A 24,401-nucleotide genomic window follows, 5' to 3' on the forward strand; every position below is an offset into this window, starting at 1 on the left:
TCTCTCCACAGCACAGGACATCAGCTACAGCATCTCCAGAGCTCAGCCCTCTCCACAGCATAGGAGATCAGATACAGTATCTACAGAGCTCAGTTCTATCCACAGCACAGGAGATCAGATACAGCATCTCTAGAGCTCAGCTCTCTCCACAGCACAGGGCATCAGATACAGCATATCTAGAGCTCAGCTCTCTCTACAGCATAGGAGATCAGATACAGCATCTCTAGAGCTCAGTTCTCTCCACAGCACAGGACATCAGATACAACATCTCTAGAGCTCAGCTCTCTCTACATCATAGGAGATCAGATACAGCATCTCTAGAGCTCAGCTCTCTCCACAGAACAGGACATCAGCTACAGCATCTCTAGAGCTCAGCTCTCTCCACAGCATAGGAGATCAGATACAACATCTCTAGAGCTCAGCTCTCTCCACAGCATAGGAGATCAGTTACAGCATCTCTAGAGCTCAGCTCTCTCCACAGCACAGGACATCAGCTACAGCATTTCTAGAGCTCAGCTCTCTCCACAGCACAGGAGATCAGATACAGCATCTCCACAGCTCAGCCCTCTCCACAGCATAGTAGAGATACAGCATCTCTAGAGGTCAGCTCTCTCCACAGAATATGACATTAGATACAGCATCTCTAGAGCTCAGCCCTCTCCACAGCATAGGAGATCAGATACAGTATCTCTAGAGCTCAGTTTTATCCACAGCATAGGAGATCAGATACAGCATCTCTAGAGCTCAGCTCTCTCCACAGCACAGGGCATCAGATACAGCATCTCTAGAGCTCCGTTCTCTCCACAGCAAAGGACATCAGATACGGCATCTCTAGAGCTCAGCTCTCTCTACAGCATAGGACATCAGATACAGCATCTCTAGAGGTCAGCTCTCTCCACAGCATAGGAGATCAGATACAGCATTTCTAGAGCTCAGCTCTCTTCGCAGCATAGGAGTTCAGACACAGCATCTCTAGAGCTCAGCCCTCTCCACAGCACAGGAGATCAGATACAGCATCTCTAGAGCTCAGCTCTCTCTACAGCACAGGAGATCAGATACAGCATCTCTAGAGCTCAGCTCTCTCCCCAGCATATGACATTAGATACAGCATCTCTAGAGCTCAGCCCTCTCCACAGCATAGGAGATCAGATACAGCATCTCCACAGCTCAGCTCTCTCCACAGCACAGGAGATCAGATACAGCATCTCCACAGCTCAGCTCTCTCTACAGCATAGAAGATCAGATACAGCATCTCTAGAGCTCTGCTCTCTCCACAGCACAGGACATCAGCTACAGCATCTCCAGAGCTCAGCCCTCTCCACAGCATAGGAGATCAGATACAGTATCTACAGAGCACAGTTCTATCCACAGCACAGGAGATCAGATACAGCATCTCTAGAGCTCAGCTCTCTCCACAGCACAGGGCATCAGATACAGCATCTCTAGAGCTCAGCTCTCTCTACAGCATAGGAGATCAGATACAGCATCTCTAGAGCTCAGTTCTCTCCACAGCACAGGACATCAGATACAACATCTCTAGAGCTCAGCTCTCTCTACATCATAGGAGATCAGATACAGCATCTCTAGAGCTCAGCTCTCTCCACAGAACAGGACATCAGCTACAGCATCTCTAGAGCTCAGCTCTCTCCACAGCATAGGAGATCAGATACAACATCTCTAGAGCTCAGCTCTCTCCACAGCATAGGAGATCAGTTACAGCATCTCTAGAGCTCAGCTCTCTCCACAGCACAGGACATCAGCTACAGCATTTCTAGAGCTCAGCTCTCTCCACAGCACAGGAGATCAGATACAGCATCTCCACAGCTCAGCCCTCTCCACAGCATAGTAGAGATACAGCATCTCTAGAGGTCAGCTCTCTCCACAGAATATGACATTAGATACAGCATCTCTAGAGCTCAGCCCTCTCCACAGCATAGGAGATCAGATACAGTATCTCTAGAGCTCAGTTTTATCCACAGCATAGGAGATCAGATACAGCATCTCTAGAGCTCAGCTCTCTCCACAGCACAGGGCATCAGATACAGCATCTCTAGAGCTCCGTTCTCTCCACAGCAAAGGACATCAGATACGGCATCTCTAGAGCTCAGCTCTCTCTACAGCATAGGACATCAGATACAGCATCTCTAGAGGTCAGCTCTCTCCACAGCATAGGAGATCAGATACAGCATTTCTAGAGCTCAGCTCTCTTCGCAGCATAGGAGATCAGACACAGCATCTCTAGAGCTCAGCCCTCTCCACAGCACAGGAGATCAGATACAGCATCTCTAGAGCTCAGCTCTCTCCCCAGCATATGACATTAGATACAGCATCTCTAGAGCTCAGCCCTCTCAACAGCATAGGAGATCAGATACAGCATCTCCACAGCTCAGCTCTCTCCACAGCACAGGAGATCAGATACAGCATCTCCACAGCTCAGCTCTCTCTACAGCATAGAAGATCAGATACAGCATCTCTAGAGCTCTGCTCTCTCCACAGCACAGGACATCAGCTACAGCATCTCCAGAGCTCAGCCCTCTCCACAGCATAGGAGATCAGATACAGTATCTACAGAGCTCAGTTCTATCCACAGCACAGGAGATCAGATACAGCATCTCTAGAGCTCAGCTCTCTCCACAGCACAGGGCATCAGATACAGCATCTCTAGAGCTCAGCTCTCTCTACAGCATAGGAGATCAGATACAGCATCTCTAGAGCTCAGTTCTCCCCACAGCACAGGACATCAGATACAACATCTCTAGAGCTCAGCTCTCTCTACATCATAGGAGATCAGATACAGCATCTCTAGAGCTCAGCTCTCTCCACAGAACAGGACATCAGCTACAGCATCTCTAGAGCTCAGCTCTCTCCACAGCATAGGAGATCAGATACAACATCTCTAGAGCTCAGCTCTCTCCACAGCATAGGAGATCAGTTACAGCATCTCTAGAGCTCAGCTCTCTCCACAGCACAGGACATCAGCTACAGCATTTCTAGAGCTCAGCTCTCTCCACAGCACAGGAGATCAGATACAGCATCTCCACAGCTCAGCCCTCTCCACAGCATAGTAGAGATACAGCATCTCTAGAGGTCAGCTCTCTCCTCAGCATATGACATTAGATACAGCATCTCTAGAGCTCAGCCCTCTCCACAGCATAGGAGATCAGATACAGCATCTCCACAGCTCAGCTCTCTCGACAGCATAGAAGATCAGATACAGCATCTCTTGAGCTCAGCTCTCTCCACAGCATAGGAGACCAGATAAATCATTTCTAGAGCTCAGCCCTATCCACAGCATAGGAGATCAGATAGAGCATCTCTAGAGTTCAGCTCTCTCTACAGCATAGGAGATCAGATTCAGCATCTCTAGAGCTCAGCTCTTTTCACAACAAAGGCCATCAGCTACAGCATATCTAGAGCTCAGCAATCTCCAAGCATAGGACATCATATACAGCATCTCTAGAGCTCAGCTCTCTCCAAGCATAGGACATCATATACAGCACCTCTAGAGCTCAGCTCTCTCCACAGCATAGGAAATCAGATACAGCATATCTAGAGCTCAGCTCTCACCACTGCACAGGACATCAGCTACAGCATCTCTAGAGCTCAACTCTCCTTATAAGTTATAACACAGGACATCAGCTACAGCATCTCTAAAGCTCAGCTCTCCCCAAGCATGGGACATCATATACAGCATCTCTAGAGATCAGCTATTTCCACAACATAGGACATCAGATAAGCATCTCTAGAGCTCAGCTCTTTCCACAGCATATGTCAGATACAGCATCTCTAGAGCTCAGCTCTTTCCACAGCATAGATCAGATATAGCATCTCTAGAGCTCAGCTCTCTCCACAGCATAGGAGATCAGATACAGCATCTCTAGAGCTCAGCTCTCTCCACAGCATAGGAGATCAGATACAGCATCTCTAGAGCTCAGCCCTCTCCACAGCACAGGAGAAATACTGCATCTCTAGAGGTCAGCTCTATCCACAGCATAGGAGCTCAGATACAGCATCCCCAGAGCTCAGTTCTATCCACAGCACAGGATATCACATACAGCATCTCAAGAGCTCAGCTCTCTCCACAGCATAGGAGATCAGATACAGCATCTCTAGACCTCAGCTCTCTCTACAGCATAGGAGATCAGATACAGCATCTCTAAAGCCAGCTTTCTCCACAGCACATGAGATCAGCTACATCATATCTACAGCTCAGCTATCTCCACAGCACAGGAGATCAGATACTGTACAGTATCTCTAGAGCTCTGCCCTCTCTTCAGCATAGGAGATCAAATACAGCATCTCTAGAGCTCAGCTCTCTACACAGCAGAGGACATCAGCTACAGCATCTCTAGAGCTCACCTCTCTCCACAGCATAGGACATCAGATACAGCATCTTTAGAGCACAGCCCTCTCCACAGCATAGGAGAGATATAGCATCTCTAGAGGTCAGCTCTCTCCACAGCATAGGAGATCAGACACAGCATCTCTAGAAGTCAGATCTCTCTACAGCACAGGGCATCAGATACAGCATCTCTAGAGGTCAGCTCTCTCCACAGAATAGGAGATAAGATACAGCATCTCTAAAGCTCAGCCTTCTCCACAGCATAAGAGATCAGATAGAGCATCTCTAGAGCTCAGCTCTCTCTACAGCATAGGAGATCAGATACAGCATCTCTAGAGCTCAGCTCTCTCTACAGCATAGGAGATTAGATACAGCATCTCTAAAGTCAGCCCTCTCCACAGCACATTAGATCAGCTACATCATATCTACAGCTCAGCTATCTCCACAGCACAGGAGATCAGATACTGTACAGTATCTCTAGAGCTCTGCCCTCTCTACAGCACAGGAGATCAAAAACAGCATCTCTAGAGCTCAGCTCTCTACACAGCAGAGGACATCAGCTACAGCATCTCTAGAGCTCACCTCTCTCCACAGCATAGGACATCAGATACAGCATCTTTAGAGCACAGCCCTCCCCACAGCATAGGAGAGATATAGCATCTCTAGAGGTCAGCTCTCTCCACAGCACAGGAGATCAGACACAGCATCTGTAGAGTTCAGCTCTCCCCACAGCATAGGAGATCAGCTACAGCATATCTAGAGCTCAGCGCTCTCCAAGCATAGGACATCATATACAGCACCTCTAGAACTCAGCTCTCTCCACAGCATAGGAAATAAGATACAGCATCTCTAGAGCTCAGATCTCCCCACAGCACAGGACATCAGCTACAGCATCTCTAGAGCCCAACTCTCCCTATAACACAGGACATCAGCTACAGCATCTCTAAAGCTCAGCTCTCTCTAAGTATGGGACATCATATACAGCATCTCTAGAGATCAGCTCTCTCCACAGCACAGGACACCAGCTACAGCATCTCTAGAGCTCAGCTCTCTCCACAGCACAGGAGGGATACAGCATCCCCAGAGCTCAGTTCTATCCACAGCACAGGACATCACATACAGCATCTCTAGTGCTCAGTTCTATCCACAGCATAGGAGATCAGATACAGCATCTGTAGAGCTCAGCTCTCTCCACGGCATAGGAGATAAGATACAGCATCTCCACAGCTCAGCTCTCTCCACAGCATAGGAGATCAGATACAGCATCTCTAGAGCTCAGCTCTCTCCACAGCATAGGAGATAAGATACAGCATCTCCACAGCTCAGCTCTCTCCACAGCATAGGAGATCAGATACAGCATCTCCACAGCTCAGCTCTCTCCACAGCATAGGAGATCAGATACAGCATCTCCACAGCTCAGCCTTCTCTACAGCATAGGTCATAGGACATCAGATACAGTATCTCTAGAGCTCAGCTCTCTCCACAGCATATGAGATAAGATACAGCATCTCTAGAGCTCAGCTCTCTCCACAGCATAGGAGATAAGAAACAGCATCTGTAGAGTTCAGCTCTCCCCACAGCATAGGAGATCAGCTACAGCATATCTAGAGCTCAGCGCTCTCCAAGCATAGGACATCATATACAGCACCTCTAGAACTCAGCTCTCACCACAGCATAGGAAATAAGATACAGCATCTCTAGAGCTCAGCTCTCTCCACAGCACAGGACATCAGCTACAGCATCTGTAGAGTTCAGCTCTCCCCACAGCACAGGACATCAGCTACAGCATCTCTAGAGCTCAACTCTCCCTATTACACAGGACATCAGATACAGCATCTCTAGAGCTCAGCTCTTTCCACAGCATAGATCAGATACAGCATCTCTAGAGCTCAGCTCTTTCCACAGCATAGATCAGATACAGCATCTCTAGAGCTCAGCTCTCTCCACAGCATAGGAGATCAGATACAGCATCTCTAGAGCTCAGCCCTCTCCACAGCACAGGAGAGATACTGCATCTGTAGAGGTCAGCTCTATCCACAGCATAGGAGATCAGATACAGCATCTCTAGTGCTCAGTTCTATCCACAGCACAGGACATCACATACAGCATCTCTAGAGCTCAGTTCTATCCACAGCACAGGACATCAGCTACAGCATCTCTAGAGCTCATCTCTCGCCACAGCATAGCATAGGACATCAGATACAGCAGCTCTAAAGCTCAGCTCTCTCCACAGCACAGGACACCAGCTACAGCATCTCTAGAGCTCAGCTCTCTCCACAGCATAGGAGATCAGATACAGCATCTCTAGAGGTCAGCTCTATCCACAGCATAGGAGATCAGATACAGCATCTCTAGAGGTCAGCTCTATCCACAGCATAGGAGATCAGATACAGCATCTCTAGAGGTCAGCTCTATCCACAGCATAGGAGATCAGATACAGCATCCCCAGAGCTCAGTTCTATCCACAGCACAGGACATCACATACAGCATCTCTAGAGCTCAGCTCTCTCCACAGCATAGGAGATCAGCTACAGCATCTCTAGAGCTCAGCCCTCTCCACAGCACAGGAGAGATACTGCATCTCTAGAGGTCAGCTCTCTCCACAGCATAGGACATCAGATACAGCATCTCTAGAGATCAGCTCTCTCCACAGCATAGGAGATCAGATACAGCATCTGTAGAGCTCAGCTCTCCCCACAGCACAGGAGATCAGATACAGCATCTCTAGAGCTCAGCTCTTTCCACAGCATAGATCAGATACAGCATCTCCAGACCTCAGTTCTATCCACAGCACAGGACATCAGATACAGCATCTCTAGAGCTCAGCTCTCTCTACAGCACAGTACATCAGATACAGCATCTCTAGAGCTCATCCCTCTCCACAGCACAGGAGAGATACAGCATCTCTAGAGCTCAGCTCTCTCCACAGAATAGGAGATAAGATACAGCATCTCTAAAGCTCAGCCTTCTCCACAGCATAGGAGATCAGATACAGCATCTGTAGAGCTCAGCTCTCCCCACAGCACAGGAGATCAGATACAGCATCTCTAGAGCTCAGCTCTCTCCACAGCATAGGAGATCAGATACAGCATCTCTAGAGCTCAGCTCTCTCCACAGCATAGGAGATCAGATACAGCATCTCTAGAGCTCAGCTCTCCCCACAGCACAGGAGATCAGATACAGCATCTCTAGAGCTCAGCTCTCTCCACAGCATAGGAGATCAGATACAGCATCTCTAGAGCTCAGCTCTCTTCACAGCATAGGACATCAGATACAGCATCCCTAGAGATCAGCTCTCTCCACAACACAGGAGATCAGATACAGCAACTCTATTGCTCAGCTCTCTCTATAGCTGGGATGAGGAACCTTTAACCCTCCAGCTGTTGTTTAACTACACAGCCCAGCATGCCTTGCAATAGTTTTAGCATTGCCAAATAGCAAAACTGCAGCAGGGCATGCTGGGATGTGTAGTTTGACAACAGCTGGAGGTCAAAAGGTTCCGCACCCCTGCTCTACATCATAGGAGATCAGATACAGCATTTATAGAGATCAGCTCTATCCACAGCATAGAAGATAAGATACAGCATCTCTAGAGGTCACCCCTCTCCACAGCATAGGAGATCAGATACAGCATCTCTAGAGGTCACCCCTCTCCACAGCATAGGAGATCAGATACAGCATCTCTAGAGCTCAGCTCTCTCCACAGCATAGGAGATCAGATACAGCATCTCTAGAGCTCAGCTCTCTCCACAGCATAGGAGATCAGATACAGCATCTCTAGAGGTCACCCCTCTCCACAGCATAGGAGATCAGATACAGCATCTCTAGAGCTCAGCTCTCTCTACAGCATAGGAGATCAGATACAGCATCTCTAGAGCTCAGCTCTCTCTACAGCATAGGAGATCAGATACAGCATCTCTAGAGCTCAGCTCTCTCCACAGTATAGGAGATCAGATACAGCATCTCTAGAGGTCACCCCTCTCCACAGCATAGGAGATCAGATACAGCATCTCTAGAGCTCAGCTCTCTCCACAGCATAGGAGATCAGATACAGCATCTCTAGAGCTCAGCTCTCTCCACAGCACAGGAGATAAGATAAAGCATCTCTAGATACTAACCTGTACACAATAACCTGTATTTCATGTACAGTAGAATGGGCTTCTGCTAATCTCCTTCTGTTTAATTCTCTCTATACAGAACAGGGAATGGGTTTGTTGGGTCGACCCTATTTAGGTTGACGCTCATTAGGTTGACCACAATCGGTCGACAGGCACTAGGTCAATACCTGGAAAAGGTCGACATGGGAAAGGCTGACAAGAGAAAAGGTTGATATAAGGTTTTTTTTTTTTTTGGGGGGGGGGGGTCGTTTCCTTCGTAAAAAGTCACCGGGATCGCCAATTAGTGCACCGCGTTCCCTCGCTTTGCTCGCCATGCTCTGGGCAAGGTTACTATTCACAATCGTAGTCCACGTGGATGGTAAAGCATGAAGAAGTTTAAAAAATAGATTTTTTTTAATTAAAAACTCATGTTGACATTTTCATATGTCGACCTTTGCCATGTCGACCTAATGCCCATTTAGACCTTTTCCAGGTGTCGACCAATAGTGGTCGATCTATTGACTGTCGACCTAAGTAAGGTCCACCTAAGGAGCGTATCCCCACAGAACAGATCTTACCGAATGGGCTAGATTTAAAATCACACGGTTTGTCAAAGCAGACCCCCCACCCCAGAGTGATAATGGGGGACACTCTGCGAGGCCACGCCCCTTTTTGGGTGCACGGCGGGTCTCGATTCGGAAACATATGTTGGGACGTATGAATAAAGTAATGTGAAATGATGGCTGGGGCATTTTTAACAACCACACTAGTGATTTACATATTACCAGTAGGGGGGGAATCTTCAATTAGCCAATCAGAAGTAGCTGTCCGTCATCATCATTATCACCATGAATATGCTCTGTGGCAGGAGAAACGCCCATATGCTTGTCAGCCTCTCAAGGTTTCTTGACACCCTAGGCAAAACTTCAGCTGGCTGAACCCCCCTACCCTCAGCCACACACTAGTAGTGTTCATTCTGGCACTCTGCACCTTTCAAAATCCATGCAGTTCCTCTTTCCTGCCTGTGGTGGCGCTCTCTGCTCTGGTGTTTCTCAGCACACACAGGTCTGTATCAGAACACTGAGTAACAGATCAGAATGTGCGGAGAAGCACCACAGCAGAGAGCGACACCCCAGGCAGGAAAGAGGAACTGCACAGGATTTGAAAGGTGCCGGGTGCTAGAATGAACACTAACTAGTACCAACTTTCCAGCCGCTCATGGCAAAGTGCGGAAGTAGCATCTTAGAAATTAATAGAAGTTCATTTTTGATCAGCCACTGTCTGCATTAAGTAACAAGGATGCATCTTTCAGAGTTAGGGGAGCATTCAATTAGGGCCATTTTTTTTTGCCTAGGCAAAAAATTCAGCAGGAGCTAAAAACATCTGGAATGGCAAATCGAGTGTTTGCCAATGGCACACGTTTCGCCAATGCCTTTTGCAAAAAGAAAAAAAAAGTGAAAAGGCATTGGTGAAAATGCCTTAAAAATGGGCGAAAATGTCCCACAATTTAATACGCGGGGGAGGGGGGAGAATTCAATGGGTGTAGTATGGTATGCCGGCGGCCGGGCTCCCGGCGACCAGCATACCGGCGCCGGGAGCCCGACCACTGGCATACCGACAGCGTGGCGAGCGCAAATGAGCCCCACAAGGGAGAAAAAGTGTCGGTATGCCGGCTGTCGGTATTCCGGCGCCGGTATACTGTGCGCCGGGATCCCTACAGCCGGCATACTGAAGACCACCCGAATTCAATAGCTCTGAAATTGTCAGAGCTAATTGAATTCCCCCATTATTCTTCACTCTGCGACAAGCAGACTTAGGGCTGGGCTGGGCTGCAGTGTAAAAATAAGCTGCCCAGCATCTATGGGCTACATGCAAAAGCTGGCAGTATTTATCTTGCGTGCAAAATGAATGTATTTGCACCCCTTGTATTGCAGCATGGTCTGTTCTAGGTGCAAAGCTGTTTGCTTTATTTTATTTTTGCTCCCTAAAGTCTTATAAGTCATTGTCTTTTTACATACACAGCATGAAAATGTTTATTTCACGCAAATAAAACAGACATATATCCAAATCTATAGTGTATAAGTGAATAGATGGGAGAAAAGGAGCCGTTCCGCCGCTGCCCCACACACAGTGCAGCCTCCCAGACCTACATGGGAAGTACAGCCGGCGTGTAGTCAGCTCGTCGTCTCCCAATAGGAATGTTTGCATTCTTTGCATTGAGAGCCGGCAGAGGAACATTTCCCGTCCTTTCTCATTGCGTTACATGTAATAATGACGCCTCCATATGAATATTTATACACAATGACCCCGGGAGGAGACTATATAGAAATCCCGTGGGAGCCAAAAAAGAAAATTGTAAACTTGACAACTAACCAAGTTGCTAATTAAAGACTCTGCCTTTATGTTTGACAGGAATTAATTACACTGCTAATTAATCAATTCGTTAGTTATTGTTCTCCATATTACTCACAGAGTATACACAGAAATGCCAGCAACGGGGAAGAGAAAAGAGCGGATAACGGCACTTCGGACAGTCCCAGCGGTTGTTGTGCTGCCTGGGCCGGGCTCTGGTGAGATGGCTGAGCCTTCCCTGTCATTTGCACAATGTGATATATGTACAAGGCTATTGGGAGGGCTTTTTGCGGTTTTCAAGCCGCCACACACCAGGTGCCACTATCAGCTCAAACCCACACGATTTATCAAGCTGCAGCTGTGATTCTGGCCACTGAAACGGCATCTGATGCCTGGCGGGGTGAAAACCACTAAATCGAATGCAGCTTAAACCATACTTACCTGTTCTCCCAGAAAGTCTGAGAGACGCCTGAATTTTCACAGACCCGCCGTGTCCCCTCACAGAAGAGAAGGTGACACTGCTGCATCATGCCCACTGAACCAGATGAGATGAGGAGTATAATTCTTCAAATTCAAATGTTTATGGGCAGGAGACAGGCCAATATGACGCTACTGCATGAGAATTGCGTCATTTTGGCCTCGCCCCCTTTTCATAGTGCTGTGATTTGCCAAATTATGCCAAGAGGGGCGGAGTCAATTGCCTCAGCCTAGTCATCTGCATTTACACTCCAGGCACCCTCCCGAGTGCGTTTATGAGTTATCGCACCATCCCGGCTCGGAATACTTTTATGAACAAGTTTAGGAAAAATTATTAAAAAACAAAACAAAAACGTACTCCGCATTCATAATAATAATAATAATAATAATAATAATAGTAATAATTAGATATCAAAATAATTTCTTCACAGTATAAATCACATCCGATACTGGTTTCTCAGGTGGAGAAATACATGTACCAAGATGTGGTACTGCTCCTAACTTTCATGTGTTCAGCTCCTGTCACGTGTTTAGCTACCAACTGTCACGTGTACAGTTCCCAACTGCCGTATGTTCAGCTCCTACTTATCACATGTTCAGCTCCTACCTGTCACATGTTCAGCTTCTACCTGTCACATGTTCAGCTCCTAATTGTTTTGTTTCGGCTCCAAACTGTCATGTGTTCAGCTCCTCTCACATGTTCAGCTCCTACCTTCCACGTGTTCAGCTTCTACCTGTCACGTGTTCAGCTTCTGCCTGTCACATGTTCAGATTCTGCCCGTCTCGTGTTCAGCTCCTAATTGTCATGGTTCAGCTCCAAACTCATGTGTTCAACTCCCAAATATCATGTATTCAGCTCCTTTCACGTGTTCCGCTCCTAACTGTCATTTGTTTAGCTCCTACCTGTCATGTGTTCAGCTCCTACCTGTCACGTGTTCAGCTTCTACCTGTCACTTGTTCAGCTCCTACCTGTCACGTGTTCAGCTTCTAACTGTCACGTGTTCAGCTCCTGTCACATGTTCAGCTTCTACCTGTCACGTGTTCAGCTTCTACCTGTCATGTGTACAGCTTCTATCTGTCATGTGTTCAGCTCCCAACTGTCACATGTTCAGCTCCCTACTATCATGTGTTCAGCTCCCAACTGTCATGTGTTCAGCTCCCAACTGTCATGTGTTTAGATGCTGTCACATGTTCAGAATGCTGCCACATGTGCAGCTCCCAACTGTCACGTGTTCAGCTCCCAACTGTCATGTGTTCAGCTTCCAACTGTCATGTGTTCAGCTTCCAACTGTCATGTGTTCAGATGCTGTCACATGTTCAGAATGCTGTCACATGTTCAGCTCCCAAATGTCATGTGTTCAGCTCATGTCATGTGTTCAGCTACTGACTGCCTGTTATGCACACCAGTGCCTGCAGGAATGTACTGGTGTCTGAACTGTTATGCACACCAGTGCCTGCAGGAATGTACTGGTGTCTGAACGGATAGGGATGCAAAACAAATGAACTCACAGACAGACTGGGGAATATGACATTACGTACACAGAAGGTGATAGAGTAACAAAATAAACACAAAGTGAACAGAGAAGCCCAGAGGCTAAGAAACTGGGTGTCTCCCTAGTATTAGGAATGCTAAAATGGAAAAAGCAAGATGTTGTGTTTTAATATGTAGAGAATCCGAAATGCTGTTGCTAAGGGCAACAGCAAAACCCTAAAGAGTTACCAACGGGTGTGGCAGTAAACGCCTTGGTCAGAGATGGAATGATAGACACAAGGAGAGTCTCCACAATCCTAATCCTCACTTGCAGTGCACAGGTTCAGCTTACTGCCACTAAACTGACACCTGAACACCTTGCAGGGTGAGACAGGATTTAGGCAGGCAAGTCTGAGAATACAGCCGCAACTTGCTAAGTTCACAGAGTAGTAAAAGAACCCCAGCAAGCTAAACGACTGACTCCAGTCTTACTGCTAGGTCTGGATTGGCAGAGTGTAGTACCAAATCCCCAGGCCTATTTGCAGTAAGCAACAACAAATACAAGGCTACACAGTACTGGCTAACTTTCAGGAACTGACTAACCAACAAAGATTCAGCAGCATCTGCTTAACTTGAGAAGAGGCCTTTTATAGCAGGTGCTGTCCACGCCCCACTCAGACCTCACAGACTGTGAGCACAAAAACCAGCACCGGATCCCCTGCCGTGCACAGAGCCTGTAACCACTGCACAGCAAAAGACCCGAACCGGAGTATCAGCTGCGCTCAGGTTACTCCGCTAGCACTTGTCTCCCGGTTGCCATGACGACGTGGCAGCACAGGGCAGGAGACCCTAACACTGCCATGTGCCCAGGCTGTGTGTTGTGTGTTTGAAAAATGACAGTTGGGAGCTGATTGGCTGGAGCACCATTTATCATATGCACAGAGTTTTATCGTTCACTTCGATTTTTATCACTCATTGATAAATAGCCCCCCAAATATCTATGGACTCTAGGCTGCTGAAGGACACCTTTAGGCACCAATGTAAAACACAGACACATCTGATAACCGTGCGCCTCTCAGCAGCTCTGTGTGGGGTTTCTTACCAGCGATGGTGAGTGAGGCGTTCCTGCTGAGTGCCGTCCCCAGGCGATTTCTAGCCAGACAGGTGTAAACCCCCTCATCAGACTTTCCTTTAATATGATAGAAGAAGAGAGACCCGCCTAGGATGAGGGCACCGTGCGCCTTAGAGACATCCACATACTCGCCGTTCCGGTACCACTCTATCGTGGCCGGCGGATTCCCCTCAGCGCGACAGTTCATGGTGCCTGGCTGGTCTCGCCGCACCACAAGGTCCGAAGGGTGCTCAACGATACGAGGCATAAACTCGTCAGAGCGGGATTTGGGACCTGAAAGACAGAAACAGCAGCTTATTATTATATAACACCAACCACAAGACTACAATGACCAGATGGCGCTAGGGAAGAGTTCAAAAATGACAAAAAGATTTGGTCCCTGCTGACTGAAGACGTGGAGGGACATGGCAGGCTGGCCACAGTGGGTGTGCTATACCACGTAGACGTTCAGGATGTCAACATGGTCTAAATGTTGACATTCACAATGTTGATATAGTATTATTTTACCCTAAGGGACGATGGACCAGATTGGCGCTCTCCAAGCTGCTGGTTCAACCTCCAATAGTGCAAATATAAGCAGGAAAGGTTGGGGGAAATGGACTGCGTTAGTAATGTAACTCAACCACCTGATGATCTATTAAGATGTCCATACACTATTATTAGTGAGCTCATGCAGAATTTTTAAAGTTTTATTACCACAATACATTTTTTATTTTTTTACCAAGCCGTATTAATATGTATTAATATATTTTTATATCTGCTTACGTGTCAGCTTGGCAGGTAGAACCGGGTAGAGTTTTGACGGAAGCTCAGTGGGCTTGCATATTTCATTATACTTTTGCTAGTTCCGCTTCCCTTCAGGGGTTTCCAACTCAACATAAACTTTTAGCTCGCTGGTATAGATGTCCGGCACAAATCAATCGTATATTTCCTATACTAATAGCCACTTGTTGGCGTTGTAACCAGGAGCAGGGAACTCGCCATATTTGGTGGGCTTGCCCAATTTTGGTCAACTATTGCCAAAAAGTGCGACAACTGTTTAATGGTCTTACGCTACTGGATACCCCTGAATTTTGGCTGTTAATTTTAATGGATATACCTGTTTCAGTTTATAGAAAATCGCTACTTAGACACTCGATGAATGCCGAAAAAGCGATTATACTGTGCTACTGAAGAGTCATAATTTGCTCCCCCATCTCTTGGTGGCTCCGGAGAATAGATTATTACATGCTTATAGATGACTTATGAAGTTATCTTCCTCTGATTGTAAGGACACCTGGTACAGTTGGTTAGCCTTTAAGGAAACTGCTGCATACGGTGATCACTTCCCTAATTCTCTTCCACAATAAAGCCATTAACACGGATGTTTAGCCACCTCCCTCCTTCTTTTGACTTACCCCCTTTTACTTTTTCTTCTTCCCTTCTTTCACCTCATTTTGGGTGGGATGTAGTAAGGGAAAAATGCGGTAAAACACCAGTTTTCGGGGAGTTTTACCGCATTTTCAAATGTACTAAGACCCGGCCGCCAGTTTTTCGCCGCCCAGGGTATCGCCATATCTGGATGGAGATACCCTATAGAAGCTTATGGGCTTCTTATCGACGGCTGCCGCAACCCGCCGAGGTGAAGGAGAGCCCAGGGAGGTGACGGGGGGGGGCCGTCACCACATTGCAATGTCTTTTATTTTTCGCTGCTTTCCTTTATTCCTTTCCTATTTACTAATGTTGCTTTAGTAACACAATGTATGACTATGTGCTATATCTACGATTACATGCTTGTGTGATATTGGCATATTACTTGTTTCTTATTTTATGTCTGTGAAGAGCCTTAATTGGCCACGTACTGTATATGTTTTTTTGTTTTTATCCAAATAAAACAGATTGTACAAAAAATATATATATATATATATATATTTATATATAAAATGTGTTTATATAACTATTTATTATAGTTTCTGTCAATCGATTATCAAGTGTTGGGATCATTGCTTATTTAGGCTACATTGTTATCGCGGTTCATCGCCGAATTCCACTCATGACTATTTTATCCTAACCCAAAGTCAAAAAGACTCCAAACTTGTAAGTGATCCCCTCGTTTTCAAAAAGGAGCAGAGAACATATAAAAACTTTTTTCTAAAGATGACACGAAAACTCAACTTGGAGCATCAATAAGCATTTCTCTTCTCTCTTTCATGCAACCAGGCTACTAATTATGGGGGTCATTCCGAGTTGATCGCTAGCTGAAAATGTTCGCTGCGCAGCGATGAGGCAAAAAAATGGCACTTCTGCGCATGCGGCGCAATACGCACGCGCAACGTACTTTCACAACGGCCGATGTAGTTTCACACAAGGTCTAGCAAAGCTTTTCTGTCGCACTGCTGGCCGCAGAGTGATTGACAGGAAGAGGGCGTTTCTGGGTGTCAACTGACCGTTTTCAGGGAGTGATCGAAAAAACGCAGGCGTGCCCGGAAAAATGCAGGCGTGGCTGGGCGAATGCAGGGCGTGTTTGTGAAGTCAAAACAGGAACTGAACAGTCTGAAGTGATCGCAAGCGCTGAGTAGGTCTGAAGCTACTCAGAAACTGCACAAAAAAAACTTTGTAGCCGCTCTGCGATCCTTTCGTTCGCACTTCTGCTAAGCTAAAATACACTCCCAGTGGGCGGCGGCAATAGCGTTTGCACGGTTGCTAAAAACTGCGAGCGAACTCAGAATGACCCCCTATATTCTTATTAACGCTTGCTTATGTAGCGCCAGCATATACTGTTGTTCTCTTCAATTGGGAACAAAAGAACATTAAAAGGAAACTGGGTGATACCAGAGGTGTGAGGGCCCTGCTTCTATAGGAATGTTACCTGAGGATACAGTAAGTGCTTCATATTGCATACTGATCCTGCTTCATAGCAGAGGTGTTTGGTGGGCTGTATGAAAAAGTATTACATAAAGCCAGAAATTGCTTAATTACTCATTACAAATGATATGTAATCTTTCTGCTCAGTTATTAAAATATTTTATATCACAGCAGAAAATGATTTTGCCTGTTTACTCGTGAGTGTGACCAGTATTGCGCCGCCACAGGGAAGCGGCTGTGCGATACCGGCTCTGCCATACCGTAGTACTAATATTCTTCTGCAGGAAAAGACGACTCCTGCCGGCATTGAGTGCTGCGTCCTAAAAACGCATCAGATAATTGACAGCTGCAGCCCTTAGCCATCTGCATAAAATTCAAAATGCCCTTTGGAACCCCTCTGCCGGGTCTAGGAAGTCAGCACACCTACAAAACGGAGGAGTCAATCATGCAGCAGCTAAGGAGGGGCTGCGAGCGATCACGCAGAGCCCGTTCTGTGCACACGCAGTTCCCCCAGCATCGGATTTGTACGTAACCATCGGGTTGTAAGAGGCAAAGGGTGTAACCAAAGTGAGAGCAGCAGATTAGGCACCCAGAGGAGAGGGGCCAGATTGCCCGGCCTCCCCCATTATGAATTTCCCGGCTTCCCCTAGACCCTGACGGGTGCATGCCCAGAGGAAAGCCTCACTTAGTTCTGCTGAGAGGAGAGTCCGGGAGGGAAGAATGGCATTGCCTGGCTCCTACACAAAATCTGCTATGGGGCCCAGTGACGCAGCGCTCCGCCCCTGGTAAGAGCCTCCAAGATCCTGATTGGCAGTGTCTTATTATGGCAATAAGACATAGCCCCTATTAACAAGCCAGACCACCTGCCTGTAACTCATTGAGCGGCCGGTCTTTGGAGCAAGTTGCGTTTTTGGACTGTGTGTCTTTTATTCTTACATTTTAAAATCCCATTGGCCTACGGGGGTCATTCCGAGTTGATCGCTCGCTGCCGATTTTCGCAGCGCAGCGATCAGGTTTGTACTGCGCATGCGTATGCACCGCAATGTGCACGCGAGTCATACGGGTACAAAGCGGGTTGTTGATGAGCGATGGATTTAACAGAGAATCCATTTGCACAGCCGATCGCAAGGAGATGGACAGAAAGAGGGCGTTTGTGGGTGTCAGTTCTGGGACCAAACAGACTGAAGTGATCGCAAGGGCTGAGTAAGTTCACACCTACTCAGATACTGCACAAAATGTAGAGCTCGGCTGCACAGGCGTTCGCACACTTGCAAAGCGAAAATACACTCCCCTGTGGGCGGAGACTATGCATTTGCACGGCTGCTAAAAGTAGCTAGCGAGCGATCAACTCGGAATGACCCCCTATGTCGGATGGAGCCAGGAACGAGGGGGCAGCGAAGCAGTACGTTAGGGAACTTGTTTTCTTTTTCTTTCCTGGAAACTATTTTTTTTTTTTTTTTACATTTTCTTTACAAATGTGTGCACTACATTCTATTGTATGACTAGGGCAGCATACTTTAAAAGGGGACAATACATTTCTGTTGTTCTTTTAAGGAGGCAATCATTTATTATTACACATTTTATTAAGACACCGTCACATATTATTAATTTTAAAATACAGCACTATAATTATCATTACCCGAGTACTCACAGCCGGGGCGGAGGGATACAAGAAGGGCCAATGCTGTTTATATCTCTGTACAGGGGATCCGGTCATGTGACCGGTGCTCGGGATTCCGGCGGTCACCATGCCGACGCCGGGATACCGCCCGCTTAGCAGACGGACGACTTTACAACGCCATTTCCAAATAACTGTGAGCCGCATACAAAGGACCCGTGTGACCAGGCAGAAGATCTGGTAGATCTTTTTTTTTCATATATAACATCTGTATGAAAAATGTGTAAAAAAAAATGTCAGGAACGCGCTGAACAGGAAGAGGTTCCGGAAAGTGACGGGACACAAAGGAGCGCGATGACAGTCCCTTCCTGGAAATATCTTTGTGTTGTTATTTTTAGATCTCGGCGATCCGAGTGTTTACTGCACAGCGACAATGACAGGAAGTAAATATTGTGCTGCAGAATAGGACACGGTAACGGAATGAGATGTAGAATACAGGTCCTCAGGTTATACCTCAACCAGCGGACTCTAAACCTCCTAATGATAATGTGTGGACCCTTATTCCAAAAGTAAAGCATTCAATACCTTTAATACCAAGAAATAATGACACGGAGACTTGAATCTGGCAGAAAATTGTTAGCTATTTATTGTACCCTGACCATTAGAAAAAACCTGTAAAGTAAAATTTAAGTTAACATGCCGATTCAGCCAGCATATGGTGGCAGAAAAAAGAACGGCTATATTCCACTGACGATAACCTCAAAAAACATTAAAACCCAAACGATCCTAATTTACCACAAACCATACATAGGTACTAGGTGCCCGACTCAGACCTGCACGCTGACTGCCCACCCTGATGGGTGATGACGCTGCCCCCTGATGGGTGATCTAGCGGCCTTAAAAGTCAATGGAGGTGAGTGCACCTAAACCACACCAATACTGTAAACAACTGTAACTAACAAGTCAAACTACAACCTGACGTTCTTTTCCGCCAACAGCGAGACTCTTCCCCAGAGTCTTCGCACCACCACCATACCCTCAACCTAACTCCTGCAACACCAGAAACAGATCTAACAAGTCAAAACTACAACCTGCCGTTCTTTTCCGCCAACAAATAGCCAACGATAAACCACAACTAACAATTTAGAGCCAAGGCACTCCGTGCCAAAACCTCTACCAAATGGGGTGGGAGGGCGGGAAGGCAAACCAGCAGCAAGAGAGCCTTAGCTAGCCTATACATCCCTATATATACTGATCCCTCCCTTCTCTACCATTGGCTGTACTTTTCATAACAGTTAGGTCCACCCCTCACAGGAGGTTTAACTCTCTCCATTCCTATGCCTGTCATTTCGCTCTCCTAAACCTCCTAATGATAATGTGTGGACCCTTATTCCAAAAGTAAAGCATTCAATACCTTTAATACCAAGAAATAATGACACAGAGACTTGAATTTGGCAGAAAATTGTTAGCTATTTATTGTACCCTAACCATTAGAAAAACCTGTATAGTAAAATTTAAGTTAACATGCCGATTCAGCCGGCATATGGTGGCAGAAAAAAGAACGGCTATATTCCACTGACGATAACCTCAAAAAACATTAAAACCCAAACGATCCTAATTTACCACAAACCATACATAGGTAATAGGTGCCCGACTCAGACCTCCACGCTGACTGCCCACCCTGATGGGTGATGACGCTGCCCCCTGATGGGTGATCTAGCGGCCTTAAAAGTCAATGGAGGTGAGTGCACCTAAACCACACCAATACTGTAAACAACTATAACTAACAAGTCAAACTACAATCTGCCGTTCTTTTCCGCCAACAGTGAAAAACTCTTCCCCAGAGTCTTCGCACCGCCACCATACCCTCAACCTAACTCCTGCAACACCAGAAACAGATCCTCCAGGAAAAACAACATCCCTTCCTTGGACAGATGCACACCATCAGGCCGAAAAAGGTGACTGTCACGAAACCGAATCCTAGGGTGGCGAACCACTTTCCCTCCGTGAGCCAACACCCACTTCGCCACCGCCGCATTCACCTTTTGCCTGGCCTCATCAATCGGGCGACCGTCCGCCACTCCTCGCCAACGCAACCTTGGCACCATCATAGAGAACACCAAAACACAATTGGGCCACGCTGCGGCCACACTGGCCAGATCTTCCATCATGGCCCATCACAGCTCCAAAGATGTCCTCTTCCCCAGATCGTTGCCACCCAAATGGACAACCAGCACCCTAGGGACTCCATGCTCGCTGACCTGACTGACCAATCTACTCTTCAGATCTTGCCACATCATCCCCCGCCAACCAAGCCAACGAACTCCATGAGCCCAAGGAAAAAACTGCGCCCCCTCCGAGGCCCAAAACCTGGCTGCCTAGTACACATAAGAGTGGCCAACTACCCAGATTACCAAATCTTCTTCTACCCAACCTGAAGAGAAGGAAAGGAGTAAAAATCGGTTAACTTAATAAGTATCCCAAACAGGAGCTTATTGAATGCATTAACCTGAAGGATCTGCCCAAAAAAAAAGGGGTTTTCGTGTCTTGCATAAGTCACGGCCTAGCCGATCTGCACAAGCTTCCATCCAATCGAAGCATAACATAAAAACACAACGGGAAAGATCAAAGTAAAATAAGGAAAATAAAAGGGGGGGGGGGGTTTAAAATGGGAAAAACATGTAAGAACTCAGCTGGAGGTGAAAGCGTAAAAACCTGCTGAGGGACTTCGTGTTGTAACTAATCAGCCGAATTGTAGATTGAAATTCAGTCCGTCAAGCCAGGCAAAAAATCGCAAAAGAACTCCAGACCCCCACTGCCAGCAGCGGCGAGTAGCTAATCCCTGAGTAGGATGAACAGGGGAGACAAACAGACACAAACTGCACAAGGACGTACTTAACCTTACAACATGAACTTATACAACGGCTAATAAAACTGAACGGTTAATCAAACTAAAAACTCATGAAACTGGGAGAATATATCGTTTGGAACTTGACGACTTCCATCGCCCCACTGCCTGAATCTCCGCAACAGAAAAACCCGCCGACGCAGCCGCCCCGATTCGGAAAGAATGCGTACCGAAAGCAGCGGGTGAAAGGCCCAAGCTCGCCAGACAGCGACTCAGCATCCAACGAAACTGATATTTCGTCAAAGGTAAACCGGCATAATGCAGCAGCAACGACCCCTGCACAGCGGGCCGAACTGCTGCATATTTCGATGCCAATCTCACCGGGCAAATGCTCCCCTCCAGAGACGGTACCAAAGTGACCCATCGCCCTCTACCTACTTGGTACATCTTAGAGCGACGCAATCTGCACAGCAAGGACCTCTCACCCACCACCACGTCATCCAGAAGCATGCGCGAGTCTGCCCATTTAGATGGCGCTACCAGCTCCGAAAACCGAAAGGCTCCGTGGTAGGCCATGGAGAACGCCAACTGGAACAAAAGCGATTCAAAAAGTGACGACGCGATACTGCCTACCGCATCGATGACAGCCGGTAGCAAGGCCGCATCGATGGGGCGTCGCCTATCAAGCGGCGTTGGCGCCACGCGCGCCCACCCTTTCATCGCCTTTACAAGAAGCCCGCTCTTTGTCACGTCAGGGACACCCTTGATTTTATTAAAAAACGAAATCCCTGCTAAGTACCGGGACACCACCGCTCTGGACCTACCCGTGACAAAAAGCTGCCAAATAAAAGAAAGCATCATCCGATGCCCGCTCTTACCTTCTTGACTACGTCCTCGGACAAACTCTTCCCACTCGCTCCAAGCTTGATCGTAAGCCTTGAGCGTGTTCGGAGCCACTGACCGCATCGCTAGGCCCTCCAGTCCGGTCCGATCACCTGCCAGACATAACCGGGACAATGAAACCCCCGCTCATCGGCCTCGGGTGCCAACAAACGAAATCTCTCCCACTGACCGCGGGACAACGCGTCGGCAATTCCGTTCTCAAGTCCTGGCACATGCTGCGCACGGAACCATACATTCTTATGCAAGCATGTCAGCAGCAATCGCCCAAGCACCCTCAGGACCACCAGCGACTTCGCCCTCTGGTTATTGATCGCATGCACCACGCCCAGATTGTCACATCTAAACAAAATGCTGCGATGAGCCAGACGATCGCCCCAAACCTCCAGTGCCACCATAATGGGGAAAAGCTCCAGCAGCAAAAGGTCCTTAGTGAAACCTTCGCGATGCCATTCCTCAGGCCACGAGGCCACGCGCCAAGATCCCTCTAGGTAGCAACCGAACCCAGAGGAACCCGCCGCGTCAGTAAACAGCTGTAACCTAGCATTGTCAATCGTTGGGGCCAGCCAGATACGCACCCCATTGAAGTCCCCCAGGAACGAGGCCCAGATGGCCAAATCCCTCTTAATCTCGGAGGACAAGCGAATGAAATGATGCGGCCTGGCACACCCCGCCGTCGGCCTCTCCAGCTTTCGGCAGAAAACCCTGCCCATCGGGATCACCCGGCAAGCAAAGTTCAAGAGGCCCAGCAAGGACTGCGCCTGCCTCAGCGTGACTTTGTGCGACATCACGAACTAGCAAATAACCTCGCGGAGCTTCGAGACCTTGGCCTGAGGAAGGCGACACGATCCCGCCACCGTGTCGATTTCAATCCCCAAGAACGACAAACAGGAAACCGGCCCCTCCGTTTTATCCTCGGCCACAGGAACGCCAAAGTGATAAAACAACGCTCGGATGCTGAACAGCAAGTCGCCGCAGCGCTGCGAATTCGCCGGTCCCACACACAGGAAATCATCAAGGTAATGCGCAACTCCATGACCCCCTGAAGAAGACTCCACGCACCAATGCAAGAATGTGCTAAACCTTTCAAAAAACGAGCATGAAACGGAACATCCCATCGGCAAACATTTGTCAATGAAATATTCCGCTCCGATTCGAAAACCCATAAAACGGAATGAGTCCGGATGCAATGGGAGCAACTGAAACGCGGATTCAACATCGATCTTAGCCATCAGAGCTCCTGGGCCGTAACTACGAACCAACTCCAGCGCCTCGTCAAATGACTGGTACACCACCGAGCAATGTGCCGGTGGTATCGCGTCGTTGACCGACGACCCTGACGGGTAAGAAAGATGTTGAATGAGCCGAAAGGCACCCGGAGTCTTCTTGGGGACTACCCCCACTGGGGAAATGACCAAGACATCCACTGGGGGCGAGCTAAACGGGCCTTCCATCCTACCTATTCGCACCTCTTTATCAACTTTCTCGCGCAAAACAGACGGCAAGGCGCGAGCGGACTGAAGATTCCGGAGATCCTTGACCGATACTTCGCCCACAACTGGCAAGCGGAAACCAAACTTAAAACCCTGAAACAAAAACTGAGCGTCCGTACTATTCGGATACCAATCCAACCATTTGGACATGGCATCCAAATTAATTGGCGTTGGGGCCCTGTTGAGCGATCCCGCTCGCGCCGGGTCTTGCGTAGCTTTGCTTTCCCCTCGCGCCTTGCCGATTTCCTTTAAAACAGTTGGAGGCCGGGTGGAAGCCGCCACATTGCAAGCACGAATGTCGAAACCGACACTGCTTGCCGAAGGAACAGGTCGCATTATTAAATGCGAAGCACTTCCCCCTCGCGGCGGCCTACCCTCCCCCGCGGATAGCCAACCTACCTCTCCTACCCGGTCCCCCTTCCGCGGTACTCCCCTGGGCGGACGAACCTGTGTGTTGCCCGTCCGCCCCCGGATTCCGGGGCTCCTTTGCGGGTTGAGAAGCCCGGGTGACCTGGAGCCAGACCTCCACGTCCTTGCAACCGAAGTCAATAATCTGTAAGCAGTCCTGCTTCTCTCGGAACTTCTCATCATACATCCGCCATTCGATTCCTGACGATGTGCGCTGCATATCGTGTATCAAGTGCAGGTATCGTATGACGTTCATGTGTTCATGTGTTCCTCAGGCCTATCTTCCAGATAACATGCCGCAAAGACGCAAAAACCGGCCAGCCAGTTGTCGAAAGTACGGAAAGCCTCTGCTCCGATCCCTTTCTTAGCTGTCGCTGCCTTATACTCCTTCGCGTCCTCAGTCAGCACGAACATATCCA

The 24,401-nt window shown here is 47.9% G+C and overlaps 1 protein-coding gene across 3 annotated transcripts in view; it reads right to left on the minus strand.

Moving 5' to 3' along the window:
* Window positions 1–24,401, minus strand: part of ROBO4 (roundabout guidance receptor 4) — a 303,902-nt gene that overhangs the window by 200,947 nt on the left and 78,554 nt on the right. For all 3 annotated transcript variants that reach the window (XM_063943751.1, XM_063943752.1, XM_063943753.1), the window contains exon 2: window positions 13,842–14,144. In XM_063943751.1, the coding sequence (XP_063799821.1) occupies window positions 13,842–14,144 (303 nt within the window). The remainder of the gene's footprint in view (window positions 1–13,841; window positions 14,145–24,401) is intronic.

The sequence above is a fragment of the Pseudophryne corroboree genome, chromosome 10 (genome assembly GCF_028390025.1).
Source record: "Pseudophryne corroboree isolate aPseCor3 chromosome 10, aPseCor3.hap2, whole genome shotgun sequence".
In the NCBI taxonomy this organism is placed as follows: Eukaryota; Metazoa; Chordata; class Amphibia; order Anura; family Myobatrachidae; genus Pseudophryne; species Pseudophryne corroboree.